Source organism: Cyrtonyx montezumae, unplaced genomic scaffold (genome assembly GCF_038088225.1).
Source record: "Cyrtonyx montezumae isolate F1298 unplaced genomic scaffold, pur_monq_1.0 scaffold_3, whole genome shotgun sequence".
NCBI classification, from domain to species: domain Eukaryota; kingdom Metazoa; phylum Chordata; class Aves; order Galliformes; family Odontophoridae; genus Cyrtonyx; species Cyrtonyx montezumae.
This window is the reverse complement of record NW_027072034.1, coordinates 24,587,171-24,610,691: the sequence shown is the minus strand read 5'-3', so window position 1 is coordinate 24,610,691 and position 23,521 is coordinate 24,587,171. Positions and strand designations below refer to the sequence as shown.

General features: G+C 40.6%; 3 protein-coding genes across 4 annotated transcripts in view; 2 read left to right on the top strand and 1 right to left on the bottom strand.

The window, feature by feature from the left end:
• Positions 1-23,521, top strand: part of POGLUT2 (protein O-glucosyltransferase 2) — a 232,493-nt gene that overhangs the window by 36,062 nt on the left and 172,910 nt on the right. The window lies entirely within an intron of this gene.
• METTL21C (methyltransferase 21C, AARS1 lysine) lies at positions 5,077-9,049 on the top strand. Its single transcript, XM_065740945.1, has 4 exons — positions 5,077-5,309; positions 6,587-6,729; positions 8,261-8,378; positions 8,638-9,049. The coding sequence occupies exons 1-4, from the start codon at positions 5,165-5,167 to the stop codon at positions 9,030-9,032; spliced, it is 801 nt and encodes a 266-aa protein (XP_065597017.1). The 5' UTR covers positions 5,077-5,164; the 3' UTR covers positions 9,033-9,049.
• TPP2 (tripeptidyl peptidase 2) overlaps positions 9,544-23,521 on the bottom strand; it is a 45,862-nt gene continuing 31,884 nt past the window's right edge. For both annotated transcript variants that reach the window (XM_065740941.1, XM_065740942.1), the window contains 6 exons: positions 21,257-21,408; positions 21,043-21,139; positions 20,283-20,413; positions 18,836-19,043; positions 10,932-11,051; positions 9,544-10,318 (listed from right to left, as the gene is read on the bottom strand). In XM_065740941.1, coding sequence (XP_065597013.1) covers positions 10,229-10,318; positions 10,932-11,051; positions 18,836-19,043; positions 20,283-20,413; positions 21,043-21,139; positions 21,257-21,408 — 798 coding nt within the window. In that variant the 3' untranslated portion in view covers positions 9,544-10,228. The remainder of the gene's footprint in view (positions 10,319-10,931; positions 11,052-18,835; positions 19,044-20,282; positions 20,414-21,042; positions 21,140-21,256; positions 21,409-23,521) is intronic.

Genomic DNA, 23,521 nt, shown 5'->3' with positions numbered 1-23,521 from the left:
GCCTTGCCAGCTTCATCTCCATGTGGTGTTGGCTGCAGCTGACCAAAGCCTATCGTGCTGTGAATGGGGTGTTTACCCTTAACATAACCGGCTCTATTTGGTTCTTCATCTGTGTATATAGTAACCAGCCCCAAACAGATCAAATAAATCAGCCGTGCTGTAAAACTTCCAGTTCAGTAAATTAAGACCATCGCGATCTTTGTTCTATAAAAAGCTCTGTGGAATTAGTTCATGATCTCTTTCCTTGCCATAAGGAAAAAATAGCAGATGGCATTGAGTCTTTTTCTGAGCTACCAGCTGAGAAATGGCAGAGGGGACCAAGAAAGTAAGGCAGTACCCTGCCTACAGCAGGGCTGAGAGCTCCTTGGTGAAGGGTTAGAATCCTTCTCTCAAGAATCACAGCAGACAGTTCAGCTCCAGTGACTTCCTCCCCAGGGAGTGGTGTATCTTCAGACAAAGGGACAAACAAGCAGTGAGGTGGCCCTGGGTGAGAAAGCTGTCCTGTGGGTGACAGGGCCACCCCGATACAGAGGGAGCACTGTGGAGGACTGAGATCAATGGGGAAGTCCAAACTGAAACAGTCCCCCAAGGGCACGCAGCTTTGAGTTTTGTAAAATTGTCTCAGCAAGAGCTGGAGACATCACCATAACTCGTTGCTGAGGGAAGCACAAGTATGTGACTTTACACAGTCAACAGAACATCATCAGCTGCAACGAACACCATAGGCGTCTTTATTTTCTCTGCTGTCAATACTGACAATACAAAGGTGAATGATTTGGTTCACCAGAAACTTCACCCAGCCACATGCACTCTTCACACCCAGCTGTACCAGGTACTGGTCCTCCCTCCCCACATACTCACCACCACATTCCCTCTCCAGCCAGCCCCTTAACATGAAAGTGTTCTACCTAGTTAAACCACTGTGATTAATTTAATGGACCTCTGCCATGACAGGAGAAACTTAGAGAAGCTGGAGACAAAATATCAAGAGCCTTTGAGAAGCCGTACCCCTGTCAGTAAGGAAGGCAGCCCCCTCAGTTAGGTGCTCAACAGAAGGCTAGGATAAGGGATCTTTTCATTTAAAAAATGTAATAAAAACACTGGGGTTACTTCAAGGATTCTCTCCGTGCTGCTCTGCACCTTTGGCTGTTGTTGACTGAGAAGGCTACTGGTACTGCGGGGTGCTGGGTGCTCATCCCACCACTGTGGGAATGGGGAGAGCATCCTACCGAGGATGATAACCTGGAGCAAGCTTCACCTGGCAGATGGGTGCACGGCAGCAGTCCCTGCGTTTTGGAGAATGCAGACACTTCCCAACAGCCCCCTTATCTTTTTGACTACTGATATATACTTTGGAAAGGTATTTTTGTATAACAGTTGCCAGTGCCACTAATATCTCCTTCCTAAGTGACACCAGGCTTGAGCCCGTCCCATTGCATTATGCTGAGCCTGTCAGCACAGCACCTCATTTATCATTTTTGCACCTCTCACAATGTATCAGAGATCCCTCTGCAATTCTTCAGCTTACTTTTAATTCCGCTTCAAGCCACACTTATCCCCCTCTACTCTGCCTGCTTAAGATCCACTTAGAGTACTGCATCCAGCACAGGAGGGATGTGCAGCTATTGGAGCGAGTCCAGAGGAGGGCCATGAAGATGACCAGAAGGCTGGAGCACCTGTCCTGTGGAGGCAGGCTGAGGGCTGCACTTGTTCAGCCTGGAGAAGGCTCCAGGGAGACCTCACTGTGTCATTCCAGTACCTAAAGAGAGCTCATATGCTGGAGGGGGACTGGCTTTTTACATGGCCCAAGAGTGACAGATCAGAGGAATGGTTTTAAATTAAAAGAGGGGAGATTTAGGCTAGATGTTAGGAAGAAACTCAGGGTGGTGATGCTGGATGGGCTGCCCAGAGAAGCTGTGGTACCCCAAGCCCACAGGTGCTCAAGGTCAGGCTGGATGGGCAGCCTGAGCTGGTGAGGGACAGCCCTGCCCATAGCAGCAGGTTGTGGCTAGGTGGTCTAAGGCCTTTGGTGTTGCTATGTGTGTAACTCACAAGCAAGAGATGAACCCATGCCTAATTTATTCCTAACTACGCTGTACCATTGATGCTGAAGCAGTGCTTGCACAAGACACAACAAGGGGCGAGCCCTTCCCTTTGGTTTGATTTTAAAAAGCACAGTGCCCGTGCTCAGCACTAATCCCAGTGCCGCAGCTGAAGGCAGAGCACTGGCAGCAGTACTGGCCTGAGCTACATCCACCTGTGGAGGCAGAACACTAGTGTGAGAGCCAGGAGCGTGCCTACTTGAAAGATCATGGCTTAAAAACAACAGCAACGACAAAATCAGCTCAACAGGGACGACAGTCACTCTCGTGGTGACGTGCCTGCCTAATTCTTTCTGCTGTCATCTCCTGACCAACTCAGGGCACCCCGTTTCCACAGTGAGGGGAAACGGAGGGGGCTACGTGGTGCTCAAGGACCAGGTGCAGCACTTAAGACATGGCTTAATAGCTCGGTCCCTAGGATCCATAAATAAATAAACAGATACATTCGTTTAAATACTACATTTCAGAGAAACGAGAGCAGGGGGTCTTGGGTCTTAGCGCAAGCATCCAGGCGTTTCCCGCACTTGGTGCGACTGCTGGAGCCATCCCGTGGCCGAGGCGGGAAACGCACGGCCCCAAAGGGCTCTTTTCGGGCTCCCACAAACCGCTGCTGCTCCCGATTCCCGGCTGCAGGACTCACTGCAGGGAGGCTGCCAGGCCTTACAAGCCCTCTCTGGCCTCTCACTTTCCCCCACGTTTGGGCTGTGCCTCCCGCACGCAGCTGCTCCCTTGGGTCAGCATCGGGGATCCTAACGGGGCACAGCCAGCCTGGAAAAACGAGAGGCTGGAAGAGGTTGAGAGTTTTGTTTCTGAGGCTGCAGCACTCGAGACTGTGAGGTTCTGGGGCGTTTGCATTTCATGCCACAAGTGGAAAAGATCTGAGCGTGCTGCCTGGTCATGTTGCTGTAAATAGCCCGGCAGCCCCGGCGGGCAGCACGGCTGCTTCCAGGTGCGCGGCAGTATAAAAACCTCTGGAGCAGGCATCGGCCTGTGGGAGCCTCCCAGCACCCTGCACCGTTACAGGTAACAGCACTGCTCCTCTGTCCTAACCCTCAGGTGGCTGCTTCGTGATGACTAACAAATTAACACAGCCCTTCGCTCCTCGCCTGCTCTGGCCCTGCACACCTAAGTGCGGTGCTTCACCGGGTTTGACTGCTGCTATTGGTTTCCTGCGTTTGGATGCATGTACCTGTGGGCTGAAATATAAGGGTGTATAGCAGTGTTTTTGTACACACACACATTACCCAGTGTGTGAGAACTTGGCCTGAGTGCTCAGAAACGCTGGGTGCACGGCCAGTCCTTGCTCACAGCGCAGTGCAGCTGCACTTCCCCTCTGAGCAGATGAAGGCAGCTTTTGCATGGTAGTTCTGACTACAAGTGGCAACACGGTGCGACCGTGTGCCAAGGAAAGGGAACAGCGTTTCAGCAGAGCTGTGCTCACAGCTGAGGACTGAGTGACACAGTACTGCTGCTCAGCAACCTACTTTTTTTTTTCTTCCCAATGTTTAGGGCCACGTAGTCAGATTGAAACGTGCTTTCCAAGCAAGCAGTCTCAGGTTGAGGCAGGAGGTTTATTAGAGGAGATAAAGTGTTACTGGAAGGTTTATTACCATCTCACGATTCGCTTGCTGTATTATCTTCATAAATTAAATGTTTGTAAGAGATGGACCACATCCAGTGAAATAAGGATCAGAAAACTGACATTTCGTATTCTAGAAAGACAGCAGCAACTTGACCATCCTGCACACGGGGCATGTAATGATGCAGTGCTGTCCATGTGCAACAAAAGCACCGAAAAGGGGCCTGTGCCCACACCCTCAGGTAGAGTTTATCATTTATTGTAATAAATGAAAACTGTTCACACACAAATATACTTGAATCCAGACTACACACAGTCTGTAGCTAAAATATCACTATGAATAAATCTGGAGCACATAATCTCTTCTCCTAGATTATCATCTGAGAACTCAGGCACCTGAGGAACTTTGGGGACAGATTGGGTCCATCTGTGTGAGTGCTGGTTATTTTTGGATCCCTTGATCCTTTTAAGAAGGGTTTTAATAAAAACAGCAAAGCGTCTTCACAAACATTTAAGCTGACTCCTATTTCAGAGGATCTCAAAGAAGAAAACCAGGAGAAAGCATAACAATTTTTAAAGCACAACAGAACATCTCTCATTTAGTTCTGAATTCAGTACATCTGCACCGGGTGGTATCAGAGGAGCTGTGTACTGCAAGTGCTTAACAGTGCAGCAGCAAACACACGTTCATTAAGCTGTTTCAAATATGTTCTGTGGTATTCACAAGGCCAAGTCTGAATTGTTGCAGTAACAATTCAGAGTACTTATTCTAGCTCCAGATAGGGAAAAAAAAGAGGCATTGCTGAGAGCAGGCAGAGTACTTCTGGAAACGTGAGGTTGCATAGAAACCACTGCTGTTCTCTGAGGGAGCACACTGCCAAAAGCAAAAGAGAAATATAATGTGAAGGCACCCAAGTGCCAGGAACTGGCTGCTGTGGCTTCAGCATTACTTTCTGTCTCCTACCTCCCATACCTCCACTGTATCTTGAATTACACACAAAGGGCATGCGGCCAGGACTCGTTAACCCACCAGATGGAGGCACTCCAAGGAGGAAGAAAACAAAGTGAAATCTGCAGAACTGTTACTTTAAAGTGTTGTCCTTTCTGAATCAGTGAAAAAATAAAATCACTTGCCAGGCCTGTGAACGAACACAGTACTACGGGACTCAGCACACAAACCTTGTGCCTGTGAATAAACAGAGTAGTAAGGAAGATATTGGGTCAATGGGGTCAGTACCATGTGCAAATAAATCCCCATACATCAGCGCTTGTTCTGCCCTTAAAAAGTACCTGCCAGCCTGGAGGTTGGAGGAGATGCCCAGAGGAACCTCCAGCAGCACGAGGCCACCCAACCTGAGCCCAGGAGGAGCTACAGCAGGATGGGGAGATCCCGCAGCCAGCTTACCAATCATCTTACACAAAGGAGCTGCCTTTAACTTGTTATACACATGTATATACGTGTTTCTATTTCAGATCTTCCTCCATGATCTCCACACAGCAGCCATTTCCCAACATGATGCAAAGAGCAGCGGACTGCCAAACTGCAGAAGAAGTGGATGAAGAGGAGTGCAACTCTGAAAGCTGCACTTGCAGCTCCAACTGCACATCAACAGCAGAGTCCCACTCAGGTATAACCCTTTTTAAATACTGTAATGGCTGTAGCATGCTGGCATTTCATCGCTTCATTTTTCTGTCTCCAGGCAGTAGATCTGTCACATTTTTTCTTGAGCTCTGCATTTCCCAGTTTTTTGTTGTTGTTGTTGTCCCCCCCTGTTGTAATTTATTTTTGGACCTAATCTTGGAAAACTATTCTAATTCCATAATTGATATGTATGTTCTAAAAAAGCCACGGGATTTTATTTAGACATCAGAGAATTCTTTCTTAAGCACCACCAGAGAGCTGATTATAACGTGCATTGGTTGGGCTTGCACTGCTGAAGCTGTGGCATTACAAGTTTTAACACAAGTTAAACTGCTTTGCTTGAACACCTACCAGGAACTGCAGGCAGACATCAATTAAAATCCACGCAATCCAGAGCGAAACTGTTCTTTGCAGCTGAATTTCCTATCATCCACATGTATCCTGCCAGTAGGCTCCCAACAGCTGCATTAAGTGCCCTGTTTCAGTGAGTTTGGATGGAGCAGTTAAGCTGAGCTGTCCCGAAAACCCATCCTACAGAGCCTACGTGCTTTGATGGGATGTTAGCACAACACTACGGTAGCACTGACCGTTGCTCAACGGCATTGTATGTTTCAACATACACTGAAAAAAGAGTTTCAGAACCCCCTTTTTGTAGAAGGGTTATGAACTGAGGAAACCCAGTTCTTTTATTGAGTATCAGGTGTTTTTGAAATGTGAAGCTCAGCATTCTCTATCTGCTGCCCATCTTCTGTCACGTTAATTAAGTATATTACCACCTAAAGACAGAAAGACACAGCTGTTTGGTATTTGTACCTTATATCAGGAGCTGGTAGGATAAAAACAAGTTAAGAAGCAGTACCTAAATTTCAAATATAAAATGAGTTACAGAAATCAGCTCTCTATTTTATATTTTGACATGGGTAAAGCACCATGGAAAGGACTTTTAAAGCTTGTCCAGCTCCAGCCCCCTGCTGTGTGCAGGGCTGCCCCCACCAGGCTGCCCAGGGGCCCACCCAACCTGGCCCAAGTGCCTCCAAGGATGGGGCATCCAAAGGTTCTCTGGGCAGCCTGTTAAAAACACTGCTTCTGCTCCTTCATCAGGCAGACTGTCCGTGGCTGGAAAGCGGATGGTCATGAACTCAGTGACCTGACAGCTTTCTCTCTGCATGTATTCACAAGATAGTTCCCATCCTTTAACAAGCCCTGCATTAACATGTGCGTATAAAATACCAGGTTTGCTTTCTCTCTCACTGTCTCTCTCAGATTCACCAGTGATTCTGAAAATACTGCAGAACTGGGTTCCTAGAGTTTCCCACTACTTCGACAAAGAGCACTATACTTACGCAGGGCAGCAGATTGTCATCCAGGAATCCATAGAACACTATGGAGCAGTGGTATGGCCTGGGGTGAGTACTCAATATGGCACCCAGGGAGTTGACGGGACAGATAAGTCAGTCATGACAATGGCAGACAAAACTCAAGATAATCTTTTAGTTAACAGCTGTTCCTTGTGAGGAACAAAGCTGAGAAGTACGGGAGCAGAAAGCTCTGCCTTACACTAATTTGGTAGTTGGCACCAAAAGAAGTGGGGCAGGGAAGTGAACAGTTGGTAAATTATTTCTACTTACAGAAGTAAGAAAAAAAACAACATGCACACACCTGCCTTCCTACTTGTCAGCTGGATGAAGATGTTGGAAAAAAGATAATGTTAAAATGGTTCAGAAACAGTTGGAAAGAAGTGTTCAGTTTCTTCCACAGTTCCAATCAGCCACTGCTGGGAAGCAATCAATCAGCATTACAAAAAGGAGACTAAAGGAGAAAACGGTGAAAGATTAAACATAAGGGATTTTACAATAATGAAAATGTTTCTTTTAAAGAACAGTTGAAGTATTCCACTGCAGTATGGAAACCCATACTTGCAAACAGGTCTCCTCCACCCTTCGCTCCTCCTGCTCTCAAAAAGAACTTTACATAGATATGCCTTCAAAGGAAGCGAGGGTTTCAGAATTTTTCAGATCCACATTTATTGGAAAAGCTCACCAATGTCTGACCAAAAAAATCCCCAAAATAAAAAATAAAGTGCACCGATAAGTGAAACAGTATCTTATTCTGTCAGAACATCAATTCTCAAATTAACTGGGTGTCAGAATGCGGATGGTAAAACTTTCCAAGAAAAGCAAGAGCTTGCACAAATTGGACCGGTGATTGATGGGCTGCCAGCCTTCCCAGGGCAGGAAGTCACTGCTGCATTATGAAAAAGCACAGGAGTGAAAACCCTAACAGCAGTCTAAAGAAGACAAGCAAAAGGGTGGTTTACTTCTTTGGCATCTGTTTAGGTTGCTTATCAATACAATATACACTGCCTGTTTATAAATGCTTCAGGCACTTCTGAAAGTATTATGTATATACACACATATATGATTGGGAAGCAATAATTCTCCAACCCTGTGGTAAACCATCTTTTCAGTTTCCCGTATCATCAAGGCACATGTTGAGTTGGTAAATAACCATTTTTTAATGCTGCCTTCACCACAAATACAAATCAATTCCTCCCACCAAAAAATCTCTGAAGCCTGGATCTATTTTACATTAACAAACAGAACGTGATTCTAAACCATAGCATGTCTTTCTGCATAATATTAAATCTCTTATGTGCTGTTTCGTGCATGGTTCCCATCTGAACACTGCCTATCTGCAGCTGTGAGAGGAATCTCAAAAGGTATACAAAGTCTACTGCAAAACCTACAATTAAAAACAAACCGCTTTAATTGGATTGCTTGATATAAAGAACAGGACACAACGTTTCTTTCCATATTATGTTTATGTTACAGCCATCAGTGTTTTCCACTGTATAAAAAAATACAGTATAAAAACATCAAATTAATTTTTGTGCAACTTAATTGATACCATCTTATGAATACGTGGTAACTATTACAGGCACTGGCTTTGTCTCAATATCTGGAATCAAATCAAGAACGATTCAACCTCAAAGACAAGAAAGTTTTGGAAATCGGTGCTGGAACAGGCTTGGTTTCCATCGTGGCTTGCATCTTAGGTCAGTAAAATATTTCACATTTCTTATGAAACGTGACCTAGATCTGCAATTGTCACTTTAAAGCAATGAAGCAACAGCTGAAATGAACACATCGGCCACTGCTTCTTTTCAAAAGCAAAGTCAGTTGAATACTGTTTTGTTAATAAAGACCCTAGTGACCGCTGAGGGGGGGAAGCAGGGGAAGTTACAACAAAAAAGTTGAGTATCTTTAGGTTCAACTGTAGACCCTTGAATTAAAACCAATCTATGTATTCTTTAGGAGCTTATGTTACAGCTACTGATTTGCCTGAAGTCCTTGAAAATCTCACATTTAATATTTCAAGAAATACACACAACATGAATACGCACAAACCTGAAGTGAGAAAACTGGTGTGGGGAGAAGGCCTCCAAGAAGACTTCCCTTTATCAACTTACCATTATGATTTTATACTGGCAAGTGATGTGGTATACCATCACACTGCTCTGGATGCCCTGCTAGCAACGATGGTGTACTTCTGTCAGCCAGGGACAGTATTACTATGGGCAAATAAATTCAGATTCAGTACAGACTACGAATTTTTGGAACAACTTTGCAGTATACTTGATACATCTGTCCTAGCGGAATTTCCAGAATCAAATGTCAAGTTGCTTAAAGCCACGGTAAGAGAGAACTGAAGACAAACAAACAAAAACAACCACTAGTTTTGATTTAATGCCAGCATCTTGCAGTTTGGACTGGGATGTGGAAGTACGGCACGCCCTCCGTGCATTTGTGTCTGTAGCTGCATTTGAATTCCGCATTAACTGTTAGCAGAAATCTGCCAAGACAGTAACACAGTTTATTCGTCTTGGCTTCATACGTGCAACCTATTCAAGCAGGCCGAGCTCACTCTACTGGAGGAACAATGCTAATAAGCAGTCAGACAGCAGGGAGGCATTAAGGGAAAGCACTGACCTTCCAGGCTGCACTGAACTTCTGCTGTTGGTAAGGTGTTCTCCCTCTGCGAGTTTCATTTACGTAATCCCGGATAAAGCGATTTTTAGTTCTGTCATTTGTTTTTATTACTCATAAAATCATCTTTTAAAGTATCAGAGCGCACGTGGTGTTTTGTGATCATCAGCCTTGCACGTTTATTCTGCCATATTTTACATTTTTAAACATGTATGTTTAACTTTACAGTACCTGGTTAAGATCTAACTGTCTGGCACTTCGGACACGTATCAGCCTGCCCTGATACTCAGGTCCATGTGTAGTTTTGAGTTTGCCTGAAAACATTCCCAAATGAAGATTTACAGGAGCACCTATGTATCAGCAACTCTGAGTTGCGTGTATTAACAGTTTCAGAGGTTGAATTTTTCTTTAAAAAACAAAACAAAACCATAAATGTAAACTCTTGCAAACAATATGGATAACTATGTCCCGTTACTTTCATCTAATAAATAAGATTTGAGCTACTCCTAAAGTAGCTTTAAGGCCTTCATACGATTGAAAATGAAACTAAGATCAAACGCGTTAAAAGTCATTTTACTGTAAAAAATACGGAGCTTTTACAGGTTTACAGTTAAAATTAACAGTTAAGAACCTAACATGCATGCAGTAAGCTGTGTCAGCCTAATTCCGAATCTTTTGTGTTGGCAGTTCTGGCACATCCATTGCCAGCAATGGGATGCACAATAAGGTGACTCCCTGATGACTGGAGTCGGGTTAACAGGTATTAAGTTGTACCCAGGTGCCTTTACTGATAAATACACACAATTTAATAATCAACATTCAGTAATGAAAACATGCGTCCCTATTAAAAAAAAAAATCACTTATCTTTTCATATCCTGCCCATATAGGATCACTTTAAGGTTTACAAGTCTCGGATTTCTAGAATACACAATAATCAGGGGGATACATAACAGGAAGCCAGTTCTCTGAGAAAGTTGCACAATGAGTCCATCCAAGCAACTTCATTAACTGAAGGAGAAAAACATTAAAACAAAGGAAGTGAGACACTCACGGGTCTTATTCCTCGGTTTACATCCTTCCAACACACACTGCATTAACATCGTACTAAGGATATCTGTAATCGGGAAGATAAGTCTGGAGAACTTTGATTTACTTAGCCCTGAAAAGCCAAGCGATCTACAGCCTTTCAAATCAACACACAAACCTTTAATGTGATCAGACTTCACAGGAGGTATAGTACTTCCCATTAATTCTCTACCTGTGTTACTCTAGTAGTACTTGTGATTAATTACAGTACTGATAACAGTGGTTGAACACCAATAATGATTTAAATACACAGAAGAGTTTTGGCAAATTTGTCTCAAAGTTCCAGATGTTCTGCAGTATATAAATACCAGAAGGTAAATCTGCTAAAAGTGACAGTTACCAACCAGATGCAACAGAAAAAAAATGAAACAAGAAATCTCTCTTAAAAACAGACCCAAACCTCAAAAGTTTGGATAAGGTTAACATTTTGAATATGACTTCTACAATGTAAAATATAACAAAGTTTATATGCCTCCTAGGTTTAAACATTTACTCAGCATCAATACAGCCCATTATTTGACTAAATAAACTTTACCTGAATGCAGTTTTTCAAGTTGTCTTTTGTTGGCTTTTCTTCTGCAAGTTTTGTTGCAAACTTGAGACCCCTCCCGTACATTTTGTTTACCAACGCATGCTTATAGGCAAAGGTCAAAACCTACAACGTGAAAATGAAACAGCTTAGATTATTATAATACTCAGCTCTTACAAGGCTTAACAAATAATAGCAGACTGTCTGCAGGTAGTAGAAGTGATTTAAGGTAAAACATTTACATGAAACAGATTGTTGGGTTTTTTTGTCAGGAAAACAGATGATTCCTAGTAGCAATTACAAACAAGAACTTCCTAGAAACTACTTATAACTTCATGAACGTAGCTGACTTTAGAACATTTTCTGCAGTATAGACATCACTGTTTGAATTCTTTATTCATCACATTTCTAGGTTTGGATTTTCATTAACAGAGGCACAACTGTACGGTACAAAAGCAGTTTAAACCAAATAAAATCATCAAGACCCAGGCAGATATATCTCTGATCCACAGAAACAAAGACCCCATTAAGAGTGTTGGCTTGCAGGACATAAACTTACTGCAGAAACAAATATGAACATAAATATTGAATGATATATGTATATACATATGTATACATACAGAGGTATGCACGTAGTTATAAAACAGGCAATGAAGACAGGGAAGCATGAAGACAAACCTCGGGTTTTGGTCAACTCCTCAACACTGGCACTGCACTGAGAGCAGATTATAAGAAAGCTTCCTCTTGATAATACAGACTCCAAAGATAGAGTTCACAATTCCTGAACAACACTGTAACTAGCAGATATAAACGAATGCGTTTACTTCAGAGATAAAGTAAATCAGGTTCTGTGCACTCTAACAGTGTTCAGAGTGCTGCGAGGTGGTTCACACTACTTCACCCATCACTAAGAATTAGTGGTGAATCAAGTCACTTCCATCTATTCCCTTTGGAATACTCATAGTAAGGAGCCTATTTTACTTTTGTTTTTTTCTTCCTTTTAACAAGAGTGACAGCATTGAAGTTGGAGAACACGGCATTACTATTACTGTTAGCAAAGTTATAATGAAATCTGGAATTAGACTTTGTGATTTGTTTTCCCCTCACTCAACTCAGTACAGTGATTTTCCTTTTCTCCAACTCCTCACATCAAAGTCAGTTTTCCAATATATACTTAAAATATACCATTGAGAAGCCAACGGAAGACCACTTCAAGGATGTTCAGAAATGAATAATTTGCATTATAAATTTGTTTTATATTTTCCAGCAATAGAATAGTAAGGAATCTGATACCCCTACCCTGCAAGGACTGAAGAACCTGCCTAATTTTAGCTAACTGAATACTCTTATTGAATATTAATTGACATGCAATTCCTTACAGTATCTATACTTAAAAGTCTGAGCTAGAAAAGGAAATAGCACCCTTAATTATCACGGAAGTGGAGGTATCATTTCCAGGCTCTAAAGAGCCAAACAGTTTGTATGCCAAGCACTCAAGCATTGCTCATTCTTCTTCTGTCTTCCAGCAGTGGTTTATGTCAAAGTACTCACTTAAGCTGCAATGGCTTTTGAGTCAACTTGTACTAGTTACAGCACACACACATATGCAACAATGAGCGTACAGCACCATTCACATACACATTTTTCCAAATATCTCTATTGGAAAAGTACTTTGCATGCTGCGTTCTCAACCCAAGCACTTCTGAACAACTGCTCAGTGGATCCATTAGCAGACTCCATCAATTAAACCAAACTTAAATAAATAAAATGAGAAAATAAATAAATCCTTTCCGGAAGTATGATAGAACCACAAAACAAAACAGAAGAAAACAAACCAAAATTAAGTGAGAGATGCACTGGAGCTTTCAGCATACGTAACATATTAAAGGCTATCCAGAAATAATGGCACTGCTCTATTAAGAAAGCTCTTACCTGACCCTGTAAGTTTTGAATGGTTATTGAACATCAGTGATAAAGGCAGGAGGAAAGCCACTTGGCAGCATTTCTTTCGTAACAGGGCTTCCTAGAGTTTTTGTGGCAAGAAAACAAAGTATTTTACGAAACACCCTTACTTTGGCCAAATAAAAGTTTGGGTATTTCTAAATGAGAAAAAAAAATAATCTCTGAAGGACCAAAAGTTTGAAACAATGCTCCGAGACCTTTTCATAAAAGATAATTTCTGCCTAAGTGCTTGAAAAAAAAAACAAACAACCCTGTAAACAAGTAAAAATACTAAAAAATTGTTAGCACTTTAGAAGTTAAGAATAATGCATGAAATGCTTTAAAAATCAGTATAAATTCACAAGCAAAAAAAAAATCAAGAAATAATACTTTATAACTTGTGCATATATTGATCAAATTAAGCCTTATAACGACAACAGTGCTTTACAGTATCACAGAACTGGAGGCCATCCCTCAGTACGTGTAAACTATAGAAACTGGAATGCCATTGAGATACAACAAACAGCTGCTATCAGAACGTGTAACAACAGCAAATAAATCCATAGCACACAAAAGCAGTTGCTGGATGTAAGAATAGGAATGAATTCTAAACGCTTGATATTACTTCATAATTTCAATAAATACAAGGCTGGCTTCTGTAGAACAACTGATACAGATGAGAAACTGGCCAAGGGAAATAAAAACAATACACATTTTTAGGATGCTTTGGGGTTGGGAGATAAATGCTTGATCCTACACTCCCCAAGCTAGTGGCCTGTAGTAATAAGTGTACTAAAAGCCAGACCCACAGAAGTAGTTGGATGTTGACCTCCTGACTGCCAGCCTAACTTGCTGACACATGCATATACTTTGGAGGATAAAGTTCTGAAATGATCTCCCAAGACGTTTTCACGGCTACCACGCTTTCAAATCTGAAAATGCTCTTCAAAAACCCACACGCTTAAAATCCAGCAATACTGAACAGTTTCCTAATGAAAACCTTTCTGGGACTCCTAAGACCAACCTTCAGCAGAAAGAAAAGAGACTTGCATAATCCATTACTTCATTATCGGAGCTGTTGGTTAAAGCAATATCTACGTTTACTAAATTAAAATGCTAGGTTACACAACATCTATAGACAACACACCTCGCAGTAAGAATACTGAAGCTGTCATGCTTTAATTATCAGTGAGTGACTTTCTTCAGGCTCAAATACACCCATGGGTATTAAACTAACATCTCCTAGCACTTACGCTGCCTCTCTGCTCTATCAAATATTACAAATAAAAGCAATATTCATACAAAAATTGACTTATCTTATTTTCAAGAGAGGGAAGGGAGTTCAAGGAATCAAGTGCACAGCAACCATCTTTTGGCAGTGACTGAGTACGATCTGCTGGAACAGACAGCTGCGTCTGACAGTAATACGAAAAACGCTCCACGCCAAAGATGCTTAAAAGGCAGGATGGAAAGGTCTGGGTATTTTATCTGTTTGCTTATTTTTAAACATGACTTTTTGCTTAACCTTTGGATTAGCTGCTGCGGATACGAGGAATTAAATTGTATAGATGAGTCAGTAAGAAATAGGTAAAACCCTCCTACTCTCCCGTAGCAGTTTCCTTTAAAACTGGTCATTTTGGCTCTACAAAGTTTACAGTTATATTCAGGTAAATTAAAAAAATATCTTAATTTATACTTCAGTACTAAAGTACTATCACATAAATCAAACAAATAGCAGCTGAATGGAGCTGGCTCAACTGTGATATATTCAAAATGCTTTTCTGTGTAGAACATGCATTTTCTCTCATGCGCCTTCTAAAATAAAACTTCAGAGACAAGTGATCTAACTAGAACAGATGGAAATAGGAACAACATGCTTCCGATCAACAGCGAGCACCAGTTTTCTCTACATACTTGCTATAACATGACAACAAGCATGACACTTCAGTGGAAAACAGGCAATTAAGGGAAGTTAAGAACACACTGTGGTAACGCACATACAGCAAAAGAGATGCAAATAGTAGCTGATTTACAAGAGGATGAACAAAAACACACAAGTGATGATATTCTCAGTACGCCTGTAGCTCCACATTTTCAGCTTTAACCTCACGTGCTAGAATAACTCAGCTGCCTCTTGAGGATTATGAGGTTGTTCAACACAAGGCCTACTTCTGATCCTACATCACTATTCCAGACTTCACCTTTCCTCCTTCCGCGTTTCTAATTCCCAAAAAAGAAATGAGTTACCCACAATTAGGCAATACAAGCAAGCTTTAACACATCACAATTGTCGGTCCCATTTAAGTCTGTCCAGAATACAGACACGGGAATGCATTCTAGCCATTTTTTCTTTAACAATGTGAATTTTGTCAAGCCCAAGTCAGTTGTATTGAAAATCATCAATGGAAGAGACACTCCTGTCCTTTGTTGCAACAATACGTGGCTGTTTCTTAGAATTTGTTTTTAAAGCTTTAAATACTACTAACAAGTTCTCAAGGCTATTCTCAAACTTCCCTCCTAAAAGGATGTGAGCTCCATGCACACTAAGGCTCCTTAGATGCTCAAAACTTTTCCTCTACCAGTCTTCAGAACAAAATTATTTGCATTAAGCAAAATGTTTTTAAAGTAGTAAAATACCCCAGTAATAAAACAGGAAAACTATGCGACACGGAGCCAAAGACTTATAGGAACAATTATTCTACATGGATAAACAGTTAGAAAGGAAGAAAACCAATGGCAATATTTAAAACAAGATGACAGACGATTCAGACAGAAGGTTGAGAAAGTTTTAAGCACAATCCCACCTACAAAACTTGTCACGATGAAAATAGATGAATATGCAGTTTGTTAGAAGTGAGTGGAAGGAAGGAGCTGCAAATTGTTAAATTCATTTCCTGTAGAAAAGCAACAGCCCATGATATACATATACTGCTATTCTCACAGTTTACAACCATAGACAATTGAACATAACTACCTTTTTCTTATCTATTTTCATATCAGACTATACCATAATACAGATCTGTATTCTTGGACATTAATAGAGGTAAATAAAGCATAACTGGGTCCTCGTTATACGTTTATGTTTTTGAATGACTACATCTGGTGGAACTGCCAGGTCACGGCCTCAAACAACGGTTGAGCACCAGGTGAGAATGCACAACTAACCCGGGGAGCTCAGGTGCAAGCTATGCAGCTGAGTGACCAGGAGTGGAGCCTGGGTCCACCCTTCCTCACCCCCATTTAAGGATTAGCAGCCAGGGGAGCAGCATCTCTCTGGATAGTAATCATGTTCCTCTCAAGCTGTCATTGATTATCAGTAGGGATGAATCACTTCCTTCTTTATTTTCTGCTATTGCCCCATAGTGCCTGTAACCCATTTGAGGGCACTGTCACTGCTTTATTTTTTTGTACACCACACGGAGTACTCCTTTGCTGTCTGGAAAGCATAGTGCAAACAGCTTGAACAGCAGGTCTGAGCTGTCAAATTGCTTACTACAGTTAGTTCTTGTGGAAACTACCAGGTGGGCATGATGCCCGTTAGCAATGGAAATGGGAGAATACAAACCACAGCAAACATTAAAACTTTCATAAAGCAATGAAGAGAAACAGTACTAATTCCTCTTTTGAGAATCATTCACCTGGGTCTGGCCTTAGTTCTTTGTTCCAAATCTATTAGCAAGGAAAGCCACTGGGGTGCGCTACTCTCAAAGCAAACTAAGAACTGAAGTCAAGCTATTTTCACTCCTCATTCCTGTTAAGAGTTTCCAGAAAGAGAAAACAGAAGTAGAAACGTGAAAAACCAAGTCTCAGAGGACGCTGCTTGAAGTATTCTTATTTCTTTCCCTTCAAGTTCTCTTGTTTAATCTGAAGGGGTTACAACTTCAGAACAGTACCTCTGGAAAGATGAGAAGATATATCCATCATGTGGTCTTCTGAAAGAAGAAACTGATAGCAAAATTATCACTGCATAATTTCTGACCAATAAACATGTTTGCAGAATGCAGAAAGCGTGAATAAAAGGACCACAAAAACAAGCAGGCTGTCTAAGCCACTTGCCAAGCTGCAACTGAAATACCTCCAAGGACAGACTTCAGCACCTATCTGGGTAACTCGTTCTAGTGTTGGATCACTTTTATAGCAGGAAGACTTTTCTTTTGCTTAAGTAGTAATTCCTGTAGTTCAGTTTGTGTCCGCTGCCTCCTGCCCTGCCACTGGGACCGCTGTGAAGAGCCTGGCTGCATCGTCTTTTCACCTCCTACCCCCATCACACATCTATTCACATTGAGAATATTTCTACCAGAGCCTTCTCCACAGGCTGAACAGACTCATCCTCTCCTCACACTACAGATACAATCATTTTTGTGAATAATACTACGAGAGCCACGTCAGTCATCGCTACGCTGTACTGATAGATGGCAATCTGTTCAGCAGCAAGTGACCAGGGACGACAAAGTCCAACAGGGTAGGGTGGGGTCCAGTAAGTGAGGCTAGGTATGGGTACAGAAAAGCACAAAACAGTGACGTCTCAGCAACTGTTAGGAAGACTCATTTTCAGAGTCTTCAGAAGCCATTGGTCTAAAACACCCAGAGCATCCCACAAGTTTGCACTAAAAGTAGTATCTCTAATCAGTTTAGATTTGCTTGACTAGTAACACCAGGAAGAAAAGCAAACACTGCTTAATCACAACGGAACTCACTTCCACATGAAACGCTACAACAATGTTTGCATTACTTATTTAACAATACCAAAGCATCCATTTTAAAAGCAAAACCTGAACTTGCACCAAGGTAGGTCCTGTGCTTGGATCCAAGAGAGGTTTAAATCCCTAACCTGTCCAAATCAAACCACAGTTGCTCATTCCAGACCAAGAGCACTTCTCTTGATAAGCTTGCAGCAGGACAGTTATGCTGGCAGTTTTCCCTTTGAAAATATTCATATCATGTTTGTAATCAAAAGATTAAAGTAGAACAGGGTTCATTATTCCTAGTATTGTATTTACAGATAAGCAGCAAGAAAATTCTGTCTTGCACAGTATGATTAAAGCACAAAATCTGCTGCCATGGGGTACTACAATCAGATAAAGATCAGAAGGAAAATGCTTAGAAGATGTACATGTACAAGAATACACGCACTAGAAGAAATGAGAGTAGCCACCATTGGCCTTCTTGTTCAAGCCTCTAGCTAAAGCACAAGTTCTTAACAGGAAGACTACTTATTGTCAAGAAAATTAACATTTTCTTTTGTAACCATCTGAAGTGCTTTGGCAGCTTAACTGAAATAGAATTCAACAGATTAGCCACTTCATCTTCCAAAGCCACACGTAGAGTTACACACAGCAATTAATTAAATAATAAACAGTAATTCAACCATTAGGAAGTCAAACTCAGTGGATTAGAAGTATAATGCCTCATATATATTTTTTCTCTTCTAGAATAGCTGCTTCAAATTGAAACAAACTTAGTCCCAGTATTTAGTAAACTTCAAATAACAGAAAATATCTTGCTAATAAATTTTTCAGTGTAATCATTTCCAAGAACAACTTCTTTTACTTACTTCTATAGACATTACTGACAGCAAAACACAAAACTGCTGTCCATGCTGCAGAAGAGGCAACAGAACAGAGAACTAAAATGAGTAGCTGTTTGTACTTCTGTATACAGCTATAGCAGCCTGAACGGTACAGAAAGAGGCAAATCAATAAAGCAAGCAGCTTTTTCAAGGAGATCTGTATTCTATACCCTTCCTTTTAACCCTACGTTAACATACAGAGAGATGGGCTTACCACAGATTCGATAGGCTTTGCAAAATCTCTGTGGAAAAAGGTCATTAGGGAAGCACAACTTACAGGGACAGCATGAAAATGCAGAAGGGAGGAATGTACACGTGCACACAAAGGTCGTGCATAATTCCAAGAAAGAGCATTAAAAAAAATACAATGTGCAAAAGAAAGGCTGCTCTGCACGCTTACCTTGCTGTCAAATAAATCAGTCCACTTTGTTGTTTCCCAGAACGTTTCAGTCAAGGCTTCTGAGCAACTCTCATGATCCTCATCTTTGCCTTCAGCATCGCTGGAAGCAGCCCCATCTTGGGTCTGCAGATGAAGAAGCTGGTCAGCCAGCGCGCTTCCCTTCCGACAAAGGGCATCCACTAAAGTAGTCTTCTGTTTTTCCATTTCACTGGAAAAAAAAGCAGCATGAAAAACATTAAGGACTTCTCACAGATACATCATGAAGAACACAATCAGTACGGACAATCAGCAGTTAGCACGCACAGATTGAAAACAAGCACAAAATCTTAAAAACAGGGCTGTTTGCTATAAATAAAACAAATTGAGAAAAATTATCTAAGACACACCCTATATTACAAAAACTCAATTGTTCCCTTGAGTTTGAAAAATCTTTGATGTCTTATGGCAAAGGCAGCTCAGGATTTTAAAACTGAATAAGCCAGTATCTAGAAATAAAGCTTTACAGCTCTTAGCATTATAAACAGAGTCAAATCCAGCACTAACATGAGCAGATACAATTCTGCTGACTTCAAAGGAATTGCACCCATTTAAAGCACCATTACATCTGGTGTTCAGTTTCAGCTCTTAGATTCAACCACATGACCTAATGGTTCAACTTACCAAGAAATGTTTAGCATGAAATTTATGCTATAATAACTTTGTTTTTATAACAGTAACTCTAGAATTACACACACACATTCAGGAAAGCTAGAACAGTCAGACTAGTTTTACAACTGAAATCTGATATATTATCTAACATAAAAAATAGCTCCCCTTCTAAGGCTCCAATCTTCAAGTCTGTAGCTCTTGTATTTGTGACTAAAACAGCATTACAATAATTCTCCAGCCTAGGATATCAACTTGAATATACTGTCTTCTTAGGGATGAATATTGGTAATTCAGAGAAACATATCTAATGCTAAGAAGAAAAAGATTCTCAATACTAACAAGCACAAGTATGGTCACCATGCTTTTCACAAATGAGATCTTGAGCAAGCAGCTACTTGTGAGACTGCTGTCAATTTTAGCTTCTAACCCAGTTACAAAAGATTGCAAAGTACTATTGAAAAGGAAGTTAGCATTGCAAACCCAAGCCATTACATCAAGGTTCTAATGGTCCCTCTGATTGGACACTGAGCTTGATACAAACCTGTTTTTTCAGACTCATATCCTGAAAGCACCCTCATTTTATTTACCATTTCTAGGCAACAAATTACAGACTCCAGTGTTCCTGCACTCTCAAAGTACAATAAGGAACAAAATCCTGCGAACAAGCTTGAAACTGCCCTCGCTTAAAATAATAACACGAGTCATTCAAAACAACGGCAGTCACTCCAATTGGTATATGCAGAGAAAGTAGAGAGATTACAAAAATAGGATGCAAGAAAATTATTTACTGGTTAGGTACTTTTTTATAGTAGTTGCATCAGGTCTGGGATCAGTCTTCATAGCAAAATAAACTGCTAGTGCTGTTTGATCAATATGAGAGATTACAGTATTTGCTGCTTCGACAATTTCATCAAGTCTTTTCATACGTTCCTAAAAGAAAGAGTAAGAAATGTATTTAGTGATATGAAATCATGCTGCTTGATCATTGATTTTATTACTACTAGAATAATATAATATATAATACAAGAAAAAAAAGAATTGAAACTACTGACAAACACATGAAACTGTTTATCTTCAAAATGAATGAAAAACCCATGCACATAGACACTCCTGTATAATAATTTGCAGTTCTCATTTTTGAGGACAATGACAGATGGTGAATTTAGTTGTGTTATTTCGGAGGGTTACAGTCTCACTTGTCCGGGCAATTCTACTATAAGATATTATCAGTCCTAAGCAGAGCAAAATGAGAAACGTGCTCTGATGGTATCTGAGCAACACTTTGTAGCCCAAAGCAATACATAAGCTTACAATACTGAACACAGAACAGATAATGAGCCAACGTACTTTATGAAGGCACACCTTCTTTCACTCTATTGCAGAATTAAGTAATTCATATTTAGTTAGCTTATATCACTGTCAATCTAATCAGGAGTTTCTGCTTTATTGCACCGAGTACCTCTATGGCAATCAATTCAAGGCCAAACATGCATGAAGAAAGATTCAGCCGTTTAGGCTACACAGATGCAGTGAGACAGAGTTTTAACATGTTAAATAACCTTTTCAGAATCCAGCTGATGAAGTCTTGCAACATATAGTGGAAGATGATTAGGAAAGGCTTCTTTCAACTCATTGTACACATCAGGGGTATCCAGCCTAGAAGAGAGAAGGGCAGAACATGAGAGTACAGATTCTGAAGTTCAAAGCACACAACGTTCTTCCTATTTTCTTTTGTACAGCAGCTTCAAGGTTCTGTAGTAACAACAGACATACTTGGTCATCCATTGTATTTTTAGATCTCGTAAAGCTTCAGCAAATTCTTCTTTTACATCTTTTTCTTTCTCCTGTTCTCTTTCTTTCTCTTTGCTGCCATTTTTACTCTTGGATGGTGACGGTATCAGATGATAGTGAACTGTAAGGACATCCTGGAGGTGGGAGAAGAGGAACATACTGAAGGGGATACAAAAGGTAAATAAATCACAGCAAGCAACTACTCTGAGCTACACATACACTGAATGGGAATTCCAAGAGCAAAGGTATTATTAGTCCCTAAGGACTGTCTTCTTAAAGCAATATAAAGCTACAAATAAAATAGCATACTTGGTACGAGACAAAGCTTAAAACTGAACAAGCTGATTTTTGTGCATTCACATAATTTTATATAATACTGGTTAGAAAAACGGCAGTTTATTTTTTTATTTTATTTTTAAGGAGAACAAACAGTTTGATTAAAAGGTAAAGAAGTCAGAGACCCTATCCTACAAAACTGGCAATAAACAAGCAAACGAAGATGACTGAACTCTAGAAATACTACTGTAATATACACTTCAACTACATCATGTGATAATCAAGTTTATTTCTCCTGAAAGAGCATTTCTTCCCCTGCACCCACAGTCAACTGTGTCCTAGCTTGCTGCTACAGATATCCAAGTTTCACCTGTATTCGTGTTCAAAACAGATGGAAGACAATGCAACTTACTGCTTTGGAAACTCTAAATGCTAGTGCTGAAATAGAACTACAGCTTGAGTTCCTGCTAGTCAACAGTTAGCACAAGAAAATCAGCTACAAGGTTTTCATTTTAAATAGCTAACTAAATGCCACGCTCTGAAAGCCAAAGTTTTCAAATTAGTCAATATTAGACTTCAGTCATTCTTCCTAAGACAACCTTCTTCATCATCTGTGATATTTGGTTGTTTCTAATATTGCCTTTAAAAAAAAACACAACAAAAACACCACCACAAAAACAACACCAGAAACTAAACACTGAGGGCACATACCCAGCTATTATCTATTTAAAACGTTTCACAAAGATTACTTCAATTTAAACCCTTCAGATACAGTTATCCTGTTGAAACATCATGTGAACTGTTGTGTTGCACGATCAACTGCTCTGGCAATTCAGTTATTCAGACCAATTACTCTGAAACAGACTTGTGTGAATACATAAATGAAATCAGCATTGAAAATGAAATGCAATTTGTGCACGATATATTTCAGTCATTTAAGTAATAAGGATAAAGGTGACTATAAGAAAGGACTACACATAACTTTGGAATAACGGACTTCAACACTTGTGAATCTATTCAAGAACACTGAGGTAGAACACTTTTATTTCAAATGACAGCTTGCTAGATAAGACATATTGAAAACTGTCCTGGTAAGACAAAATAACATCAATATTCCCTTCTGACAGTTCTTCCTGCTACTTATTAATGTAGTTTCAGGTTAAAACACAGACGTGACATTTACAGATAGATTTTTTAAAGATTGTTTAGAGCACCATTATACATTATAGTTTTCATGGGTGCTACCCTACACCAGTATAAAGTGCACGACCTACGTAGGAACCTAAAGAAGACTTCAACATCAAGACCAAAGCATGACAAAACAGTTCACAAAGGCAAACTCATGCAGTGGAGGATACAGAAGTCAGGAACAGGGTGCTAAGGCTGGCTACAGTAATTAGAAAGGTAGAAACCAATAACACAGTTCATTAAAGCAAATCAAACATTTTAAGATGCCTAATAAGTTAGTCCAGTGAGAAAATCTGAATCAGTAGTTTGCAGAGTTTTATGAGATACACTCTACTAACACTTTCCTGAGAAAGAATTTTACACTTCTAGAAGTACTGTAATCATATTTCAAGATCTCCTCACTTTAAGGTCCTCCTCTCTCTTGCTTGGCAACAAAAGTTTGAGGTTACTTATCTAAATGTCCTGAGCATTCTCAAACCTTGTCTGTATCAGAAGCCTTTGCCAGTCCAGTTCAAGGTTTCTAACCAAGCAATTTTATCAGCAAAATTCTAGTTATGAGGATGATCATCTCATAGGAGACTAATTAGATGTAGGTTGCCCTGAAAGTAATGCCTCCTATTTATTTCCATGGAAACTACAACACAATAACTCTATTTGATAGAATAAATTCTCAGCTACAAAACATTTTTCACTGTATTCATCACCATTGGTTTGGCATTTTCGCCTGCAACAAATAAGAGCCATAAAACACTGCCCCAGCAGAGGTGTGCCACTGCTGAAATG

Coding starts and splice junctions, on each gene's coding strand:
- METTL21C (XM_065740945.1), top strand. CDS start 5,165: ATGATCTCCACACAGCAGCCATTTCCCAACATGATGCAAAGAGCAGCG. Junction 5,310..6,586: donor AACAGCAGAGTCCCACTCAG/GTATAACCCTTT, acceptor TGTCTCTCTCAG/ATTCACCAGTGATTCTGAAA. Junction 6,730..8,260: donor GAGCAGTGGTATGGCCTGGG/GTGAGTACTCAA, acceptor TAACTATTACAG/GCACTGGCTTTGTCTCAATA.